General features: G+C 44.2%; 3 protein-coding genes across 4 annotated transcripts in view; 1 reads left to right on the plus strand and 2 right to left on the minus strand.

Annotated features, from left to right (window-relative positions):
• The first annotated feature begins 36 nt into the window (after positions 1-36).
• LOC135391675 (glutathione S-transferase kappa 1-like) lies at positions 37-1,030 on the plus strand. Its single transcript, XM_064622013.1, has one exon. It carries the CDS (start codon positions 274-276, stop codon positions 946-948), a length of 675 nt encoding a protein of 224 aa, XP_064478083.1. The 5' UTR covers positions 37-273; the 3' UTR covers positions 949-1,030.
• A 1,779-nt stretch (positions 1,031-2,809) lies between these two features.
• Positions 2,810-15,206, minus strand: LOC135391676 (28 kDa heat- and acid-stable phosphoprotein-like). Of its 2 annotated transcripts, XM_064622014.1 has the most exons (7): positions 15,027-15,203; positions 14,225-14,331; positions 11,428-11,544; positions 11,268-11,297; positions 7,404-7,534; positions 4,610-4,761; positions 2,810-3,157 (listed from the first exon to the last, which is right to left on the minus strand). In XM_064622014.1, exons 1-7 carry the CDS (start codon positions 15,043-15,045, stop codon positions 3,093-3,095), a joined length of 621 nt encoding a protein of 206 aa, XP_064478084.1. In that variant the 5' UTR covers positions 15,046-15,203; the 3' UTR covers positions 2,810-3,092. The 2 variants fall into 2 exon arrangements, with proteins under 2 accessions (XP_064478084.1, XP_064478085.1); XM_064622015.1 differs by lacking the exon at positions 11,268-11,297 and having other exon boundaries at positions 15,027-15,206.
• A 2,810-nt stretch (positions 15,207-18,016) lies between these two features.
• Positions 18,017-21,623, minus strand: part of LOC135391677 (uncharacterized) — an 83,156-nt gene continuing 79,549 nt past the window's right edge. Inside the window, exon 6 of the mRNA XM_064622016.1 lies at positions 18,017-21,145. The gene's annotated coding sequence lies outside the window, so the exon portion shown is untranslated. The remainder of the gene's footprint in view (positions 21,146-21,623) is intronic.

Here is a 21,623-nt window from a genome sequence, read left to right on the forward strand (position 1 = left end):
TGGATTGAGCATTGAGCCATTGAGCCTTGACCTTGGCCAACGCCTCCTCTATAAATTTATAGAGGAGGCGTTGCCTTGGCTGCTCCGCCGCTCTGTGATAAATAGTTCGCTCCGAACTGCAGAGTGCAGAACGTCCGCTCCGAAGTCCGAAGGGCATGCAACTTCTCAGTTCTCATACAAGTGTCAACACCGTTAACACCTCCAAGGGTTCCGTCAGTATCTGTTCCGCTTAGTTTTCAAGGCGGCAAGGCTGCCTGCTCTCGTACATTCCTCATGGCCTTGACTAAAACTTCCGTGGAACTCTTTTACGATGTGATTTCGCCTTACTCATACATCGCCTTTGAAACACTACTTCGTTATGAAAAACCGTGGAACCTGAACCTGATGTTACGACCGTTTTTTCTCGGCGGTGTGATGAAGGCCGCTGGCAACAGACCTCCGGGTATGGTGCCGAACAAGGCGATTTATATGTTCAAAGATCTCGCACGTTTGTCCCAATATTACAAAATACCACTCAAGCCACCTCCATTCCTTATGGAATTTATTATGACGAAGTCGACGGTAAAGCCGCAACGATTTCTGACAGCTCTCGACATGAAGTTTCCGGAGTACCTGGTACCAGCATCCCGTGGGTTCTGGAAGCGGCTTTACGAAGAACACAAGGACATCGCCGAAGACGACAGTGTCTCAGCAGTAGGGGCCACAGCGGGGTTGAACGAACAACAGCTGAAGGAAGCCATGGCTATGATGGGTGATGACAAGGTAAAGAACACATTGAAGGAACGAACAGATGAGGCTGTTGAGAAATACGGTGCTTTCGGAGCACCCACTATTGTGGTGCACACTGGCTCGAAACCGGAGGTGTTCTTCGGCAGCGACAGGTTCGAAGTGATGGCAAGTGTTCTTGGCAAGCAATGGAATGGCCCCCTTCCACATGGGAAGCTTTAATAGCTCTGCACATTTTATACAGAGTATACATTGTATCATCTGTATAGTTTTGTTTATTCAATATACGATTGTTACAAATGAGCGTTCACCTTATTTCACTTGCCAGTGCACAACATGTGGTTCTTGCATTGCACTGGTTCTTGGTTCGCAGTGGTTCTTGCACTGTTCCTTTATATGGGTTTGCAATGCTACACAATCAGTAGTCAGCTCTGTGTTGCAAAAGTTAACATGCATTTGTCCAAGCTTTATTCCATTCACTTCCGTTTCCTCTCTCAATGACATTACCCTCTGCCACCACACAAGATCGCAAAAGTGCTCGGGAAAACTTGTGCATAAGTCAAGAACAAAAGAAGAGGGAGGTGTCATGTATCTTGGTTGGCCATTCTTGTCATAGCCGAGATAGGCAAGCAATTTTAACCACACTAGTAAGTGCTGGTATTTTCAGAACAATAGCTGCCTGTGCCACCAAAGGATACTTATGCAAGGGGGAAGCTGAAGTTGTACAAAGAACATCATGCTTTCCTGCAGAAACAATATTGGTAGAATAAATTAACATGCGTGCAGCCAAGAAGGCAATGTCAACATGCCTTCTGGTCGACTAGTTTTACCATCCTTTGAAGTCTTCACTTTAGTCAGTTTCCTATCAGAGCCAAATATTTCCCCCAACCATATAATCACGTGCGACCATCCCATCCGCCCAGATATTTTGGTGCAGAGGAGCACAAATGGAGGACTGTGTCACAGCATCTGAATGTTATGCTTCAAAAGCTTTGCCAAAAGTATCCAAAATGAAGAAAAGGCAGTTATAGAGAGCCACGATCCTTTGCCAGATTTCAGTTTCCATGTCCATGAAGTACTCTTCTCTAAAGATGATTGACATTCGTGTGCCACATGTTGTGATGTTTGTGTGCAGGCCTGGAGACCAAAATCAATAGCTTTAAGAACAGACCATTCATTGCACACAGCATGTTGCTGTGGTCACTGTTGATCAAAGTAAAATGAAAAGTGCTCTATAGTAAAACAAAGGAAAGTTGGTAAAAGAAGTTTGTTGACAACCTTGTTTACACAATGAAAGAAGGAAATTTCTTCTGTGTTCCAGCCTCAGAACATCAATTTACATTGTGCTCTCTACACAAAATTACTGTAATCAGATTTGCAAATAGCCAAACAGAGGATAAAAAGAAAACTCCAAGTGTCCCAATTGCAAAACCAACGCGATCACCGCCTTATCCACTCACCAGTCATCTTCTATGCACAAAATGCACATGCAGTTCGATGAATGAAGGCAAAACATACTTTGTCTATTTTGATCTTGCCTCACAGGGCTAATGTGAAGTCCAAGGCCCACAGCTTTTACATTAGTCACGATTGTGGATGTGTCAGCTGCTTTTAGAGAGCAGTGCATTGTAAACTTAATGTGCTATGCTTTAATGTTGTTCGCCCATTTTACTCCTGAATTTGCATCATGGTCACTTACAGTGCAACCAAAACACAAACTTGCCAAGGCACAAATTCAAGCACCAATATGGGCACTGGATAACTGTAAACACTGCGCATTGAGCGCAGCTGCTTGCCATTTTGGTTCATCTGAAATCCAAGAAGCACGTTCCTTTTTCATCCAAAAATCTGCTTTTCCTCACGATATCACCAGATTTTTGCCGTACTGTCCAACACCTGAAATAAAGACCATGTAGGTATGTTGTAAAACCTAACCATGATAAAACCTAAATAAAGACCTAACCATGTAGGTATGTTGTAAAACAAAAGACAAAATGTCTTTGAACGCAAAATAACACATTAACTTGTGCCTTTTTTGCCTCCTGAAACCACCTTTCAGAAACAACATATATGGGTTGCAGTGTTGCATACGTAAGGAGCATTACATGCACTTTTTATTTGTACCTCCATCAATCATTTATACCCGCTTTCTCATTAAACATACACGAGTGCGAACCGCAGCAAACGTCGACAATCGTTTTCACTGTTGGAGCAGGCACACAGGCCTGCTGTCTTTCGAAGCACTCAAAACGTCCACGACGCAAGAACTGAAGCAGGTAACACGTCAGGCAAAATGAGGCCCTTGCAAGAACGTCCTCTGAGGCAGGGAGTAAACAGAAGACAAATGGACAGCATTTGTGTTGCCGTCATGTCTTCTTTCCCAGTGCTCGGTTGATGGTTTCTGCCTTGGCCTGCTTTTCTGCTTCTTTTGCTGTACAGATAAAAAAAAATAAAAAAATGAAGCACTCAAATGATGGTTATCACTAGAGGTGAGTGCGGGTAAGCAAACTTGCACCCGCAAATTACCCGCGCGTGTGTGACCTGCACCCACAAGAATTTAATCTGGGCTAGCCGCAGTGCTGTCTGTATACCCGCATTGGGACCCGCAGGGGGAAGTGAGCGATATACAAGCGCTCGGCTGCCAGCTCGAACCCCTATTTTCTTGTTCACCCTAGTGGGTGATGAAGATGATGATGCGGGCACGATACACCAGCCTTACCCCAGATCAATGGATGCGTTCCTTCTGTTCGTTATTGAACGTCCCCTCGTCCACTTTACCGCTGTTTCTTTTTTAAAACAATGGAAGTTTTGAGTGTTGGCTACGTGTCTCTGACGGCTTTAATCGTACGACAAAATAAAACTGCAATTCAAAAGAGGGCCATGTATTTTCCCCACACGCCGGTTTTAACGAAAGGGCCGACAGTGCCTCTGAAACAGCACCGCCCTGCCAATAAATGAACAATGCGTAAGAGGGCTGCATCCACATTCGGGTAGATTGACCTTACTGGTAGCTTTCCCCAAGCAGCTTTAACGAAAGTGGTGACAGTGACTCATGTCTTCTGGAAGGCCACTGACCCGTCGATCCATGAAAAACATGCAAAAAGGGAACAATCCGATCTTGGTAGAACACTAGAATTGACCTCCTTTGTTGTACACCATGCCGACGCACTACTACCCCGACCGAAGTTTTTCAAAACGTTCCCAAAGACGGGTCCCGCGGCTTATCTGCGGTGCGGCTTATACGCATGAAATTGCGGTACTTACTTCATATTCACTTTGCTTGTATACTATTAACGGCTGACCGATATTTAGAGCCTGAAGTTTTCAGGAAATATTTTTTTCTAAATTCGGGGGGTAAAAATCGGGTACATAAACATGTGCACTAAATTCGTGCGAATTCGGGTGAAAAAACTTCCAGTAGGCTAAATTCGGGGGCAAATCGGGCTCAGTCACTCAAAGCAACTGTAGTGGTTTGGTACAAACGGTGATGTAACTGCATTTGCTGCCAAACAAGTAAGTTAGTGCATTCCTACAGACATCCAAGTGAGGGCAATTTGTCAGGCAAAAATCGGGTTTCACCCTAAAGAGGCAACCTTCAATTCGGGGTGCAAATTCGGGGAAGAATCGGGTAAAACCCTAAAACTTCAGGCTCTACAGATATTTGACTGACACGAAAAATTGATTGACAACTGCGTAACTCTTCGCATCATATTTCCTTCGGCGTTAGAAGGGTCATTCGTGCAGCCCTATGAAGAACACTTCCTACTTCTAGTTATGAATCAAAATTTTATTTTATAATAGCAGTCATGACAGATGCAAGACAGATATTATGCAATCAGAATAATGCGAGCCTATTCGAGCAATTCTATGAGAACACCCTTACCTTTCATTTCTTCTTCACGCCGCTTTGCTTGCTCTTCCCTCTGTTTGCGGATGAGTGCCAGACGTGCCAAGTCTGCCCTCGCCTCGTCCGTTTTGCCGGCAGCATGCATCTTTTGATAGTGTAGACGAGCTTTCTGCTTCTCTAGCTCTTCCCTAAAGTTAAAACACAGACAGACCCATTAGAGAAGTACCGGTGTACGTAATAGGTCTGCAACAAATCCTACTAAGGCATACAAGTATGCCCGCTTCACAACCTACACGTCTGCTACCACTACTGTTGTGACTGCAGTTGGGCCCGTTTAAAATGGTACTCATCATCTTTTCAAACGATGATGTGAATAAAATAAAATGGCACAAACAAAATGAATTGGGTTTGCATGTTTTTTAACGAGAACAAAGATACAGGATGTCTACCAAATTGCAGCCTTCAAATTCCTCGACTTTTCAAAGTTTTCACCGAATATATTTCAGGGTTGCGAAATGGGGTCTCCCATTCCGTTCCAATTCTATTGAGAGGATCGGAGATTTGCGATTATTCCATTCCTTTCAATTCCTCGGAATAAAAAGGTACGGTCACTTCCCACTCCTGGAATGGCTTGGCAACCCAATTCCATTCTGTTAATTCCCGCAATAAAAGAAAAGGACCGGCAACCATACTGGCACGTACAGCAGTGCTAGAGGAGATTGATACAGTCAAACTCGTTTACAACGAAACTCAGGGGACAGCAAAAAAAATTCGCAGTAAAGGTTTTTTCGTTAAAAAGGATGTCTCTTATTGGACCTATAGGCTCCGGCGGGACCGCAAAAAAAATTTGCTGTAGTGGTATTTTCGTTAAAAAGGTGTTCGCTATAAAGGAGTTTGACTGTATTACCAAGCACGGAAAACGCACAAAGACAAGGTTATTCCACTGTTGACCGTGTGCAAGCGCGGTGCAAAGGGTGCGAGGGCAGAAACCAGCAAGTCGAAACCAAAACTGCCACCGGGGCACCCAGGCCGTTCCATTCCCAGGACAGTTTCCGCCATTCCATTCCATTCCGGGCTCTGCTAAATCTGGAATGATTCCGGAATCATTCCAACTCCGGAGTGGCAACTCCGCAACCCTGCTATATTTCAAGCGAATTCCCTGACCAAACAAAAAAGGGAACATGGAGCCTACTGCTACGTTTTGATACCGCGCACCTCTCGTAAAACAGATCACATATAGAGTATTAATGAGGCTGCCCTACTTTTCTGCCTCTGAGCTTGTCGTATCGGCGAACTGCTGCAATCGCAGAGACGTTGCTGCAGCTTAGCCGCTCAGCCACCGATCGGCACTCGCGGTTGTCCACAATTTTCCCCGACTTCAGCTGCTTTTTTTTTTGCAAATTCCCTGACAATCCCGACTTTTCCGGCTGTACCAAAATTCTCCGACAATTCCCAGTTTCCCAGGTTGGCAGACACCCCCGAGATACTTATGTAGCCCCAAGATGAAGCTAGCTTTGCACCACGTTTCATTAGAACTTGTCCAACAAAACATCACCCTTGACTAGATAGCGTGAGTCGTCTAAACCTCCCGAGAGCAACGATCGCGTCCGCTGCCCACCCTTTAATCGCAATACGACTGCACATTCGTCACCGTTGTCCTCACCAGACCTGTGTCGTCCATTAGTATATGCCACATCCACGTGTATACTTCTTCGAAACTTGTTTGTGCATCGACATACAGCTATCTGCCAACCCACATTCAGGGTTAAAATGTCGGGCCCGCTCATCCTACCAGTGAAATATGGCGAGACGCTGTGACACTGCCGGAAGCCACCGCGAGTCGCACTGACAATCGAAAGCATGCTATATTAGCAGACTTTGTCACACTGTGTTGTAAGTTCATAGTTAGAGCCTGAAGTTTTAGGGTTTTACCTGATTGTTCCCCAAATTTGCACCCCAAATTGAAGGTTGCCTCTTTAGGGTGAAACCCGATTTTTACCCTGCAAATTGCCCTCACGGGGATGTCTGTAGGAATGCACTACCTTACTTGTTTGGCAGAAAAATGCAGTTACATCACCGTTTGTATCAAACCTGTACAAGTCAGTTTGAGTAACTGAGCCCCGATTTCTCCCCGAATTTAGCATACTGGAAGTTTTTTCTCTCGAATTCGCATGTATTTAGTGCACATGTCTATTTACCCGATTTTTACCCCGCAATTTAGAAAAAAATATTTCCCAAAAACTTCAGGCTCAATTCATAGTATGTTTTTCCAGCATTTCTTTCTGAGTGAGGGTACCTTCCACTGCATCACTGGACCATCATCCGAACGCACGGCATAAACCGAACAAAAGCACGGCAGTAGGTTTGGTAGCACCGACAGCGTGGCGAAAACCACGTGGCAAGCAGAAACCAATCTCCGCTGTCGCTGAGAGGCACTGGATCAAAACTGCATGTGGGCAAATTACACAATGTTTCTTTTTCTGCATTTTTCGTGCCAAGCTAGGGGTGCACAAATCATGCGATGGCAAGAGTTATGCAAGTAAATACAGTACGTAATAAGAAACAGCGTGCAGTGACGTCACAGCAACGAAGGAGCTGGCTATAAAATTGGAATGAACCGGCTGGCTCCAAATATAACAAACATTTGCACTGCGACTCCGAATAGCACAAGAAAACACGTGGAAGCGCCTTTCTAGCTTTGGTTTGGGTAAAGGCTGACTTTGTCAGTACCGTTATGTTGGGGGTGAGGATGTGTGGGTTATGAGACGATGGGGTAGTGGTTATCTTACACTCACGCGAGTGTTTCGTGTCCTAGCACACGCCAACTCACCTCTCCCTCCGAGATAGTTGAGGGGCCTGTTCCATGTCTTTTTCACTGATCTGCGCCACTTTCTTTGCTTTCTTCTCAACACGGTTAGGATTCTCTATCTCAATGAGATGCTCCACACCCTTTGCTTTAGCCTGCATGCAAAAAAAAAAGGAGAGAGAAAATGTATTAGCAGTCCACCAAGCTCGACTGGGTGCAGTCCTTCCAAGGTGCCAGAAGCAACAACGTTTGTTCATTTTGTCGCTTGGAATCGATGTGCTGATGAATACCTAATACATTCAATCATTTCAACATATATGTGCTACAACTTGCTGATCAACTGCATCACTGAGACCTTCCACCTATAAGCCCAGGACCAAAGCATAAGGCCAAACGGTCCTTACTCTATTCACTTTTGAAAAGTTCAGGTATAACAAATTCGTTTTTGCAATTCATGGATGGATTTTTTTTTCTTCTTAAGCCATATGTACATTTCAAAGAGCAGAGGAAAAAATTCACTGCAGCATTGAATGTACAATTTCCCTAATTATCTTCTCACTACTTCTACAGCCCACTACAGGCGCTAGAACGTCTACGGCGCCAGAAGTTTGTGTCAGTACTGCTCTGGTACTCATGGCTCATTGCCAGTAGCCAATCACAGATAGCCAGCCATGTCAGAGCGACACTCTTGGCTATGGGAGGGTCTCAGCACGAAGCAGTAATTCATATCGCAATTATGTCCGCAACTGTGGCTTCCCAAATGAAATTGCAGAATAGAAGAACTGTGCACTGGAGGTGCATGGGGGTGACGCATACCCTAGTGACACCATTGCTTTGGAGAAATGAGCAATTCAGACTGGAGTTTCTGGCACCAATTTTCTAATGCAGCAATGCAGCTTTTATATACAGCGTGTTTATTTTATCCTTTACAGATTTTTTTATTAAAAAGCTACGAGAACAGCATAGATGTCGTTTTTGCAACAGAGTTCTACAGCCGTGCAAAGTATGCAACTACAAGGTGGCTAATTACGCGAAATTCATTAACTAACTCTTTAATTAGTGAATTTTGGGCAAAAGCGAGATAGCAAGATGAGAGACTATCCCCGTCGAAAGCCATTTTCCACGTTTAAAAAATCCTGAAACACACACATGCGTTAAAATGTCAATCCCCGAATTTTGATACGCAAATTAACCGATACTGTGGCAACCAGACAAGCAGGGAGCACAGCACTCATTCCACGTCAGAGGGCAACGTGATTTGGAGCGATGAAGATGATTGGAGTAGGTGCTGCTCTGCTGCCCAGATAAGCCACTGTCGGGGAAGGTGATGGGCTCCTGAGGCACACTTTTTTGGTTTTTACTTATTTGCATACCGAAATTCAGCGGCGGATATTTCATGGCACGCGCTCTCTTCTGGGTTTTTGGAGAAGATAGAATGGCTTTCAGCAAGGAATGTCTCCCGTTCTGCTGTCTCGCTTTTGCCCGAAATTCCCTAATTAAAGAGTGAGTAATTAATGAATTTTAGGTAATTAGTCATTTCATAGTTACATGCTCTCTTCCAGAGGATGTCCGCCTGGCCGTATAACTCAAGTGCAAAAATGACATCTATGCTGCTCTCGTAACTTTTTAATAAAAATTCTGTGAAGAATTTTAAAAAATGCTAACTATAGGTAATTTTTAAAAAGACAAAAATTACTTTTCTCTATTTTAACAAATGGCAATGTATTCTACGCCTAAAGGCCCACCTTGAGAAGGCACAGGCAAGCTTCTGTGTCGACGCATTAATTAACTTTCGTTAATTAACTTTTTAATTATCGAAGATAAGAGACTGACCCAATGAGAACATCGAATCCCTTGGGGTCACTAGTAACGTTACCGTTTTCAGAACAAAACTCGAGACAGTTCTAGCGTGAGGAAAGGGCCTGGAAATAAGGCGATCTGGTGGTCATTTCTCGATGCTCAATTAGATGCGCTTCCGTTTTCCTTTCCTCGGTACACGGGAGAGAGAAAACGCTTCGCAGCAATCCGTCCTCATGCAATCTGCCCCCGCTGCAACATAGTTTACCCTCCCCCGCATACAGAGGAAAGGAAAACAGGGGCGCCTCAAATTGAGCGTTGAAAAATGACCCGATCAAAAGACTCATCTTGAAAGTGATGTAAATTAGTTTTCATCATCGTAAAAAGCCAATGAATTATAATTTTCAACTATCTATTTCCACATAAAACGGTAGTAGTGTCCCCAGTCGTCCAAGATAAACGTAACATGTGGTGCATCGATGTGAAACCAGTGTCGTGAGCCTTACAGCAGAGGGGGGTAATAGAGAAGATGAAATTTAGCACCGCAATTTCCGAGGCTCAATGAGCTGTGACATCGTGGGAAGCAGGTGGCCACAGAAGAGGCCACATGCTTACAACAGCCAATAATGGCTGCGTTCCAGAACTCACTCAGGTCGACCCGAGAGTAGAGAGTAGCTACTCTCTGCGTTCCAAAACTTACTCGATGACGTTACGACCCCCGTTCCAAAAGCAGGTCGCCTACTCTAGAGTAACTACTCAAGATCAACTCTCTCTACTCCCTATCTGACGGGAGTAGCTAAGAGTAGTGACGTCAGAGCTGTCGTCTGAATTGAAATCTATGGTCGTCTGCATTTGCTGCTGCTCGTCTCGGCAGCATCATAGAGGACGAAGGAAAGTTCCAGTGCGGATTTTGCGACCTAAATGTTTTCTTCAGAACAACATGCACGGAACCATACATACAACACACATCAGATCGTTGCATGTGAAGGTCGAAACATGTTTCTGCGCGTTTTAGAGCTAGCTGCAGACGAGAACAGCGTTACCCTTTCTCGGAACGTGCGGTAAATACCCCTAATCCGTGGCATGAATGCTTTACGAACCCACGCAGATGACCCGATACCGAAGTCAACAACGTCACATTAAAGCGAAGCAGCGGACAGAGGTTCTGATGTTCCGAGGCCCAATTGTCACTGTCGCCTGCTGCCGCCATGTTAAGAATCGTACACGTGCCCGTTCCACGACCTACCCAAGGGTTACAACTCTGTCACGTGACTCCACTCTTCTCTGGAGTTCATTTTGGAACGCAGCCAAGAACAGCAGATACCTTACTCCTCTTATGTCAAAGCTTGACACCGAAATTCGGTCAAGACTCACAGACTACAACACAAATCCTAACGGATTCTAAACTTGCCATCTTGCAAAAGGTAGGGTGATCGAATTGGGCTAAATCACCTCACTTTAGTCAGGTTAGTCCAGGTGGGGTTTTACAGATTGGGGAGGTGTCTGGGTCAGCCATGCACTAGGCAGTATGGGCATGAGACTGTGCCGCTGGTAAGATCAGAAGGTCCTCGGTAAAGATGGTGGATCGCCTTCCAGAACCAGGCGATAAAATTTAATTTTTATACGTTTCACACAATACACAAAGTCAATCCTGCTTAATTTCGTTCCTAATTAGTTGCTCTTTTCGTAAAAGCGTTTGATTTTTGTTGTTATTGTTTTTTCTTTAAAAAAAGCCTGCGGTCCCAATACGAAACTACATCCTTTAATACGTAAAGGTGTTCCTGACACACCAGCAGAGCGCCTATGGCACGCGGACCGGCACTTCCGAGCCGATGCGCAGTTGGGCATGGCCAGGCAATCTAATTCGAATAAACTGTCGCGCACGTTCATATGCTTGAGTTACAGGGCATTTTCCCCCATTGAAATACACATGGCTTAGCCAGAACCCGAGCGTCGGTTCGAATTAAGCGATTTCGAATTAACGCGCACAGTACTACCTTTTCACTGCGATACTCTGGCACGCAATACAATGTGTTCATGATGAAATAACCACCTCATGTCATAACCCCATTAATATCAATGTCATATTACCTCAGCAGATTGCGCAGCCTTGTCATTTTCCTGAAAATATTGTGAAGTTTGCATCACAAGCACAAGAACATAATGTGTAATGCTTGACACACACCAAAACCAAAAATGTTACACTTCTCTACGAATGGCTACCTAGAGGAAGTAGAGCCTGTTTCCTCACCTGTGCTTCTTCGGTTGTACCCTCCGATGCAGCCACTGGAGCCGCTTCTTCATCAGAAGATTCAGACCCCGATCCTTCATTGGAGGACCCGCTCTCATCTCCCTCTCCTCTTTGGGCCTGTGATCGTGACACAATCATATTATATAATCTGGGGTGATACTACTCCCAAACCACAATACAAAGCAATTTTTGGAGCACCAAAATTTGCATTTCAGAGCACACTGGAGCCCTTAATTTTTAGGAGTTTGGTGGCAGTACTACTATGAAGCTTTACATGGGCCTGGTATCAAGTGAACTTATCCAGCACCTTCGTGAATGCAACAATTGTAAACCTGTTTTCCCTGAAACTAGGGTACTATGTAAAGAAAAGTGTGTTTGGCGAAGGTTGTTGAGGGAGTCTGTTGAGATTGCTGCACGTGGCAATTGTGTGAGTAAGCCATCCTTACTTCCTGTTCCTCCTCTCCGGAGGTTTTTGGATATATAGGGCATCGGTACATTAAAATTTTTTGCTTTGTTTGAGAATTTGTTTGTGTCGCCTCTTCATCCCTGTCTCAGGTTCACCTCCTTGATCATGAACCAGCTTGATCAGTGCCCTGTCTCTTCTATGAAGCTTTAGTTTGGCCTTGCATAATCTGAAACGTTCCCATTTCCCTTCCAGTGGGCACAGTGCGCTAATAGACTTCTACCTGAGAAAGATCATCATGACGTTGGTAGACAGACTGAAACCGAAACAAATCGGAAGGGGAGGGCTGGGTTTCACGAATGAGCTACTTTTTTCACTGCCTCCTACTGAAAAAAAAGTAGGACCGAAGGTCGTGTCCCTTTCAGGGACCATCGTAATCTCCTCAAGACCGTGGCGTTCGGGTGCGTCCTTATTCGTCCCCTAGCTTCAAGAGTAGTTGAACTCTACCAAATTGGTGGCGCTGTCGAACACTATGACGTCATTTGTTTACAAACAGGGAGAGGTCTATTGGTGTCACTTGGTAACAGCTGTGCTCGTTTAAATAAAATCGTGTGGGATTACACATGGAAACGATTCTCAGCAGCACATACACACACACACACACACACACATGTGGATCACTGATTACGAAGCGAGAGAACTTTGTGGGACAGCAGTGCTCCCGACAATGTTTTGTGTCAGCCTGTGCTCACATTTGACTACGGTGCTTACCTAGCCAGCGACGAAAAAATAGGTTCACTGGTCGAAATTGAAAGCATTTCACATGAATCTCTCAATTTTCGGGCAGAACGAAGCCACTAGGGCTGTGCGAATATTCGAAGTACTCGATATCCGGCCTGAATACAGCAATCATGTATTAGACAGTCGATTTGTATAGTATCTTGTCAAATACTTCGAATTATTCGAGCCTAAATTATTCGAGTCATCAATCACCCACTGCAATGGCATATGCATCTGGCAGTTTCGGTTCCTATACATTCTGCAAGTAGCCGAGCGTTCTGCGCATATCTCCTCTCCCGGTTACTCCACTCGGGAAGCCCCATTGGCTACGGCGGTGCCCTCCCTCTTCCTTCTCACTGCCTCCTCTCATGCGCAGAGATGCACTTGCACAGCGTATAGGCCTAAATTTGACGGATTTTCAGTTGTAATGTGTGCAACACTTGGACGAATCCGATCCAATAAAAATGGGGAGTTGGAGCATAGATCTGTAGGCAAGTGAAGATTACACTTCGTGTGTTCCTTATTTCGTGGTGCATTATGAAACGACTCGAGGGTATGCCCTAATATTCCCCCTTGTAGGATTAAACAGCATATCAAGCGCAAAAGAGTGGAACATATTTTTGTACCTCAAAACGCAACTAATCAGTCGTGATGATGTGCGGCATTTCAAGCATGTATTTGGAAGTACTGCTTTAGGCAGCATTTCTTTTGCATTTTGGTTCAGAGCTAGAGGAAACCTGAAAGCAATTACTGGCAATGCTAACATAACGCGGCACAAAAATCTAGTAGAGTGTCGTGTAAGTTCAAAGTAACGATGATTGGTCAACCCTAGCCGCCAGCGGAAAGTCACTAAAGAAGCAGAAGAGTTATGAAGTAAGTTTGCGGCTACTTGTTAGTGAAAGCTATGAATGAGATATAATCAATTTTCTGCGAATTATGCAAGTTTCCTGTTCTTTTCACGATGTCTATTATTATTATTTGCTAAGAAAAAGCACGTTCACTGAAAAACTGGCTGTCTTTCTGGCTGCTTCTTTTCTTCTTTTCCTGTTCCCAAGTTATGCAAGTTTACCGTTACAACTGAAGTTAATTCTTGTTCTCCATAAACCAAAATGCCATTACATGTGGAATGGTTTCCCTGCACCCAAAGGATAGCAGCAGCTATTGGAATACATCACAAATATGACAACGGCTATGCTGATCGATTATGTGAATGCTGACAGAAGATATTTTTCAAGACGCAGCTTTCTATGTAGTAGTACACACAGCAATATTCGGATGTATTCAATTCGTTATTATTTGAAAAAATAAATATTCCACTCGTATTGGATTCGAACCAAAATTTCACTATTCGCAGACCTCTAGAAGCCACGCATTATCCTATCCTGTATGTGTCCTTGTGGTTGCAAGAAAATAATGTGCACTGCCATCCCAAAACGAATGGTGTGCTTTGGAACTTGTCTTTCTAGTACTCTACAATCACAGTGTGCAATCTGCAATTCCTAGTCGCTAGTTTTGGTGCAGTTTGGCGCATTACTGTGGATGTTTATCAGGGTGGTGCAGAAAACCTCATTTGGCACAAAGTGGCGCAGGAGTGGAATCATTGCCAGTTTTTACCCTCCACTGTCTGCTACGCTCTTCCTTCTCCTTCTCGTGCTCCAATTCTTCAAAGTTGGTGAAGTGGCGCCTCTGGCCCTTGTGTCCACCACCTCCACGACCACGTCCTTCAAGAAAGTGAAACAGAATTCACACCACTGATCACTTCATATTACGTGACTTTCCATAGCAATATGCTGTCATTGGACGTAATCCGCGACAGAAAAAATAATAATAATAATAATGAACTAGAAAGTTAAAACTTGCAACGGTACAACACCCGTAACTGGTCTGCGTGCAGGCATCCGCCGCTCACAAATCACAGCTTTTAAACGTGCTTCTGCATCACTGCTGTTCACCTCAAGGTAACCCATAGGGTTTTGCTGTTGGAGTGCAAAGTTCTCCCAGCTGCCGACTTCGCACACAATATACTTCAAAACGACAGTTCTTTTTGCACGACTCTCGATAATTGAGACTCATACTTCAATTCGTTTCGCATGGGCGATTAATTTCCAATTATATTATTACCGTGACACGGCACTTTGCCAATACAGGCTCACCACATTCGTGAACCTCACTGGAATGTCAAATTGCATCATACATGCGGTTCGCCTCATTCATCTCGTCATACGTTTGATTTCGTTTGTATTCTAGAAACACCATCACACCCATGTCAAGTAGGAGATAAGTATAACGGGTTCTCCTATGTGATTTCACAACGAAACGAGATTATTTTTGAGGACCAACGGTGAGAACATATCGTGCACTGATGCTCCCAGTTACCAAGAGCTAAAAAGTTGTTAATACATGGCAAAATACTCACCTCGACCCCTGGGAGGCATTTTCAACGAACTTTAAAATCAGATTAACGTAGCACTTAGGATCAAAAGCAGGACAAACTATTAGGGCTAGCGAAACAACAAACACACGTTTTGGTTCCAAGGGACCGCATAGACTAGAATGAAAAATTTATTGTCGCCGCGGCTATGAGGGCGCCACTGTTCAGTTGTTGCCAGTGTTGCCACCACTGATCAGTGGTTGCCACTGATGCCACTGATCTTGATCTTTGTTGCTCAGTTGCGCCGCGCGTTCACGCAGGCTGGAGGGCGCATCGTTTTTTCTCGATGTGATATCCAAGTAATTTCATCTCAGTAATTCTAGGCTAGGTGGCGCAAGCTACCCCCGCTCCAAAGGGAAAAGCCACAGTATCCATCCATCCAGCTATCCAGCTACAGTGTACTGTAATCCAGCTATGATTAGCGAGAAGGGCGGGAAGTTTGAAACTCTGCACGCCCTGCACAGCACTCCGTCGCCCGCTATAAATTCTTTTAAATATATGTTTCATCCTCAGTAGATTTTATCTTCTAAATACTTCCAAAAACTGAGCTATGCATGTCTATTCTTCCGTTTCTTGCGTTTTTTCGCCATTACACCAGTAAAAGTTCAACCACGGAACCCAATGACCCAAATAGATTGAGTGACTGGTCTCAAGACCTACGTGCTCACGCGATCTTTGCGACACAACTGTGCCACGTGCCAACTGCCAAATGTATGGGCGTACGGAAAGGGGCAAGGGGTGTGCCCCCCCGCCCCAACCCGGCGCTTCAAGGTTAGTTGAGGAAATCATGCACTCTTTATTCACCTCACCTCCCACATTCCGCAGCGTCCATCTCCAGGAAAAGAGATAAGGGGCGCTCTGCCCCATTGAAGCACTTTGCCCCCCCCCCCCCCCCCCCCCAGAAAAAATCCCGGGAACACCCATGGACATCCTACATCGACCAGGATTCTCCATTGGAGACGACCAATTAAGTTTATCACGTCATTGTTACCTCCTTCAAATGTCTATCAGTTCCTTTGTAGTCCTACCTACAACTGAAGGATTTGGATATTGATTAATCTCAATTATATTAGGACCCTCCAACATACACGAAAACTGCAAAGGGACACAAAAGACAATGTTCGTGATATGTGGTATGATATGGGAGCACTCGTAATCTCGGGAGGCAGAATTTCTCTCTTTCTCACTTCTACTTTCTTGCAAGTATGCGTCATTAATTTGTCTTCCGTGCATGTCAATGACGTTGAGTACATAGCAGAGTCAGAACCATACAGGAAAGGTGGTGGCTGTCATTCGCCTGGCGTACAGAGCCTCCTGATGTGTTTAGAAAAATTTGATTCAGCAAGGAGTGGTCAGCTTCCAGAGCAAAGGAACAGGGCCCGATGGAATGTATATTATTTGCACTGCAATGTACTTTAGGAAACAAAATATGTAAAATATAGCTCTGCACTTTCAAAACCATTTCAATACAAAGCTGACCACGAGCCAAAGTGCTAAGTTGGGGTAGTTGGTGTGCCATTACTAGTTTAGGCTGCCAAGGGGGACGTCGGACGTCCAACGACGACTTTGTCCGACGTTCCCCTTGGCAGCCTAAACTAGTAATGGCTGACCACAGGAACTGTACCCTCAGTGCCGCTTTTGTACCCTCATGCCTTTTTGGTTCTCTTTTTATCCTATACCCCTGAAAGCAGGAATTTTCAGGCACCAGAGCTGTGCGGTGCTAAGCTTTTGAAGTTCCCCTGGTACAGCTCCGGTCGACCTTAATAATAACACTGGAAAAAAATGTGGTCTCGTTCCCGAGCGCAATTACAGCAGCCCTTGGAGCCATGAGGAAATCTGCATTGAACAAAGTTATTCTGTCAGTTTAACGCAAGGATTTTGTTCACTTGGCATTCCCCCAGTGCCTCGAGGGTGGCTGTTATCGTGCTCGGAAATGAGACAGAATTTTTTTCCAGCGTTATTATTAAGGTTGACCAGAGCTGTACCAGACTCAAGAGACCCAACGACAAAGCTATCATCCATTCTGGAATTATATAGTGTTACGAGTGTGCCTACTATATGTGACCCTGTACCAGTGCTGGCCTCAGCAGCCTCAATATCATCAAGTTACATTCAATACCAACAAGAATAGCGCTCAATTTTCTATCTTGTAAACAAGGTTGTTGTGATCGCAAAACAAGACTCACAGACCGATGTTTCGTACTGCACTGAGCCAAAAAGTTGTCACTTGTCACACAGTTGTCACCGAGCCAAAAAGTTCAGTTGTAAGAGAATTCGCTGCTATCTGCTGAAATATCTCCGAGTGTGTTATGTTATGTTGGATGTTACACATAATTTCTGGCACTGTCATGATGCCGGTCACAGATGCATCATGCACTAGTATTCTGTACGTAGTTCTACTTTTCTATATTTTTGGACTTTTCGAAAAAGGACGCATTCAATGCAGAGCGTGATTTTTGAAATCTTTTCACTTTCGAGCTTTTTCTTTTTCTTTTTGTACCTTACACTTAAATGCAATTCAAAGCATACCGAAGGCACTACTTTCTGCTTGGGTCACTAATAGCACCTGGTGTTTTGGGGTCAAACTTGGCAAAACCCATTTTTATCACACTCCCCTTCTCCAATTTGCATCATTCATCGTCACCTGGGATAAAACCTGAACACACACCCCCCCCCCCCCCCCCCCCCCGCCCCGAGACAACCAGGGTGCAAATTCGGCCACCAACAGTATAGGAAGGCACTAAACACTGCCCACTCAGCACAGTTATGCCAGTACCTAGTGCTTTTCGCATTTTTTTTTTTTTCACTCAGTACTGCCAACAAGGATCTAATCATTAGAACACAAGCGCACAGTTAAAGAAAGTGAGTAAATATTGATGTGTTGCCTGTTATCTGTGCAGAGGTGTTTTTCACGTTCAATTCCCACGTGTCGGAGCTTGCCTCATTGTAGTAGTTAGTCCATGAAGAGTCCAAAGCCACTTACACAGCATGACATACTTTACTTGCATAACTGCCATGAGTTGTAGTCGCACAGTCCGCACACGACACGTGCAGCTCGTGAAAGCAGATGGGAGGAACAGAGCGAGCACGGTACCCTTCTTTTCACGCGTATGTGTATCGTATCAATTCGACACGCTAATGGGAAGCATACACAAAAAGCATCTGACAACACTTCAACCATCCTGCCATGTTCTTTCTCCTTTTCTTTTCTTTTTTTTTACATCTGCACAACCAAAATATTGGCACCTGCAAGATGAGATGTTGCAACTTATATGGCACAAACCTAGTAGAAAAATTGCAGGCGTCTGCTGACAGGTGAGGCTGACACCACAACACAAAATCCAAAACATTCCTGATTACATTACGTTATTACTTTTTTGTTACTTTTTGTTTACTTTTAGCTGGTTATATTAAATGAATGCACAAACATAAAAGAATCGGAGTGACGTTTTCTCTCAAGCTGGTCGCATCGAGGAAGTTCTTCCAAAAATAGACGTAGCTCATTCAATTGCACAGTGTTGCACCGTTCAAAAGTGTATGCATTCTAGAGCAATGGAGCCTTCTGAAATGCGGCAGTGAAAGCTCCCAACTTGTCACCTTGTAAATTTTACGGTGAAAACAAATGTATACTTCAAGACTAAAGTGGGCGCTACATTCATAACACAAGCAAGGCTAATGTTCCGCAATCATGACCTTTCACGTTGATCTCCATGCTAATACTGTATTTTAAAATACTTCAACAACATGGTGGTGTGAGTCCCAAAACTAAAAATGGGCCAGACAATCAGAAACTATGCACGGAGTATCAACATATGGTTGTGTTTCCAGCATAGATATGTTAACAAGTTTAGGATGCGGCACAGGCTTCAACATCTGAAACGCCGGCACCACATCGGTGCAGAGAAACGTGCATTAGACTCTCAGTTCGCACATTTTTTAGTTACAGGTAGTAGCTTATGATGGTTTGGTCATCAAATGTATCATGATGATGCAGAAAGATTTAAATGTTGAAAGCTCTCGCTACGTTATACAGTGGAGCGTCAACAATAAAAATTCTGGAAGCTCCGGTATGGCGCACGCAGTATAGAAAGGACAGATGATGATGATGTTTTTCGTGCACATGACGGTTTGTAGTCTGTACAAACCTCATTAATACAAAGCTAGTCGAGAAAACAAGAGGGAGAGAAGTTCGTGCACACACTGTACAAATCTCACTGTTTGACAGCTAGAACACAGCCAAGCACTGCAAGTATCTGCTGGGGAGGTGTGTCTGCATGGCTGGTTTGCAGCTAATTAACTTCTCTCCAATCACGACGAGCCAAAATTCCAACTGAACAAGGACCGATCAGCAAACTGCTCTTTGATGGTTGGCATTGTACCTTACTGGATGCCATCGTTCATATTTGGGTCACTGGTATTGGGTTATAACTAGGGTTTTTTCAGTTCCCACAATTTTCCAAGCAATACTGAAAAGCACCTGTCAAATGCCGTTTTGCAAATCCAGCATGTTCCCAAAACATCAGAATATACACCCTATATTTCTAATTGTATTCCGAATAGACCAGTACACTGGAAAGTGTTTGGGAGAGGTTTCGTTCCTTGTCTAAGTGGACAGAAAAGGAAAATCCCAATTGAATTCCCCATTCCGAGAACATGGCTCCTGTCGTGTGCTTAGTGTGTGTGTGTGTGTGTGGGGGGGGGGGGGGGGGGGGGGCTCTTCCATTGCTTGTATTGTCTTGTGTGATGGATGGCATGATGAAGGAACAGGGGAACAGATCTCAGTTGTTCACCCTTTGCAACGATTGCGTGCGGAGCGCTGATCAGTGAACCCTTTGCCTTCCATTCTGGATGTGTCTCTTTCATCCTACTTAACCCTCATTCACTGCCACAGTCAGTTTTCCAATCTTCCGAAATCTCCAGGCTGTGCTTGCTGTATAATAATGCCTACTATCGTCCCATTTTTCGTGATTAACATGCTCCCTCATCCTGACTACATCTCCGATAGGGTCGACCATCACAGAAAGATTAAACATGTTACATGTCGCACCAATCATCGTCAACATTCATGCATTCCATTAGCGATCCTAGAGTGGAACGCATCTGGAACATATCGTAAACATTATTAATCCTGAATCATTTTGTAAGCAGTTGCGCCCGTACTTTTCAGATGTTTTGTAATCCAATTAATTTTTCGTGCGATTTCCCTGTTGGCTGCCCAGTGTGCTTGTTTACTTGCCCACCCCTCATGTAATGCCAATGGACCCTTGTGGTTAGTGTAAAAAAATAAATAAATAATAAACAAATGTAAAAAAAATGTGTAGTAGCCTCACGATACAAAATTTGCTTCTTGAGATGGGTTCAAACACAAATGCACTCAATACTGTAATACGGCGAGCCATGTAGTATTTCTGTAATACGGTAATATAATATTAAGTGTAATATAATATTATAGTATAAGCTCCCAAATTTCGACATTCATTCTATAGTCTCCAAATTATGATTTTTCGAAACAAAACACATTGGTGCCGATAAACACCCTGGAATTTCCCGAAAAAAAATTAATAAATCTCTAGTTATAGCCTTTCCCACGCATCTCCAAGCGTTCGAAGTTTAGAACAACTTCGACGCCATCAACCGTCATGTATGTCCAAGAGGTGTCCTTCCCATGTTTACTGCCTACCACACAACGGAGCTTCTAGAACTTTCATGGTTGTCACACATATTTGCATTAGACGACTCAGAAGTGTACTCCTTGTGTGACCTTCGAGTCAAATTTGAAAGGAACAGAAATGCTATAACGCATGCCGATATTTAGAACATAAAAGTATACTGGAAGAACACACTGCAATGTGACAAATGCCGCTCGTCAAACACCATCCTTGAGCCCTGCGCAAAAAAAAGCCAATCCAGCAGGAGGCTGCACGTGCAGACACAAGTAACTGCGGCGAGTGTTCTTTCACCACCGCATTGGAAAGTCGTTCGTCGTCTGTCTTTATTCACATATTCACAATAGTCGTTTGCTGTGTCGCGAGTTGCTTTGGTGATGAGAGCAGCCGAGGAGCTACGGAGTATGGCCTGGGAGGTGGTGGGGGAGAATCCTCTGTCTGGAAAAAGAAAGCAAAAGGGAAAATATTTGTGAGGACAGCGCACGTGAAACAAAAATAGAGTTCAAAATTGTCCTGTCATAGAAAGCCGCTCATTACACAACCAGTTGTTTAGTGCTTTGCTAATGGGTGTGCGCGTAATGACCCAAGTAATTAACGTGGCTAATGTATGCTCCATGCAGGTGGTGCAGGGGGAATAATAGCAGGATGAAAAAAAATAAGAAAGAAAGAAAGAGAAACACATGGGGAAAGTAAAACATGCATAGAGGCAAACATTCCCAGTACGGGTTTACACGTTTTTGTGCTGCACTGAGACTAAACTGCTAATTGATGCACTCATGGAATGTAACAAGTTTTGTATCATGGCAAGCTCAAAGAGTGTAAGGAAGCACCTGCGCATTCAAAACCTTTTAACTAAAAGTACGGATGTTGTGTGGAAGCTGTATACAAACGTATGAAAACCAACTTTTTAAAGGTA

The sequence above is a fragment of the Ornithodoros turicata genome, chromosome 4 (genome assembly GCF_037126465.1).
Source record: "Ornithodoros turicata isolate Travis chromosome 4, ASM3712646v1, whole genome shotgun sequence".
Taxonomy (NCBI): domain Eukaryota; kingdom Metazoa; phylum Arthropoda; class Arachnida; order Ixodida; family Argasidae; genus Ornithodoros; species Ornithodoros turicata.

Excerpts from the sequence above, each read along its gene's own strand:
- LOC135391675 (XM_064622013.1), top strand. The coding sequence starts at position 274 with ATGGCCTTGACTAAAACTTCCGTGGAACTCTTTTACGATGTGATTTCG.
- LOC135391676 (XM_064622014.1), bottom strand. Across the intron at positions 11,545-14,224 it reads AGCGTAGCAGACAGTGGAGG|GCCCAAAGAGGAGAGGGAGA; the intron begins GTAAAAACTGGC and ends TCACGATCACAG. Across the intron at positions 4,762-7,403 it reads CAACTATCTCGGAGGGAGAG|GGAAGAGCTAGAGAAGCAGA; the intron begins GTGAGTTGGCGT and ends TTTTAACTTTAG.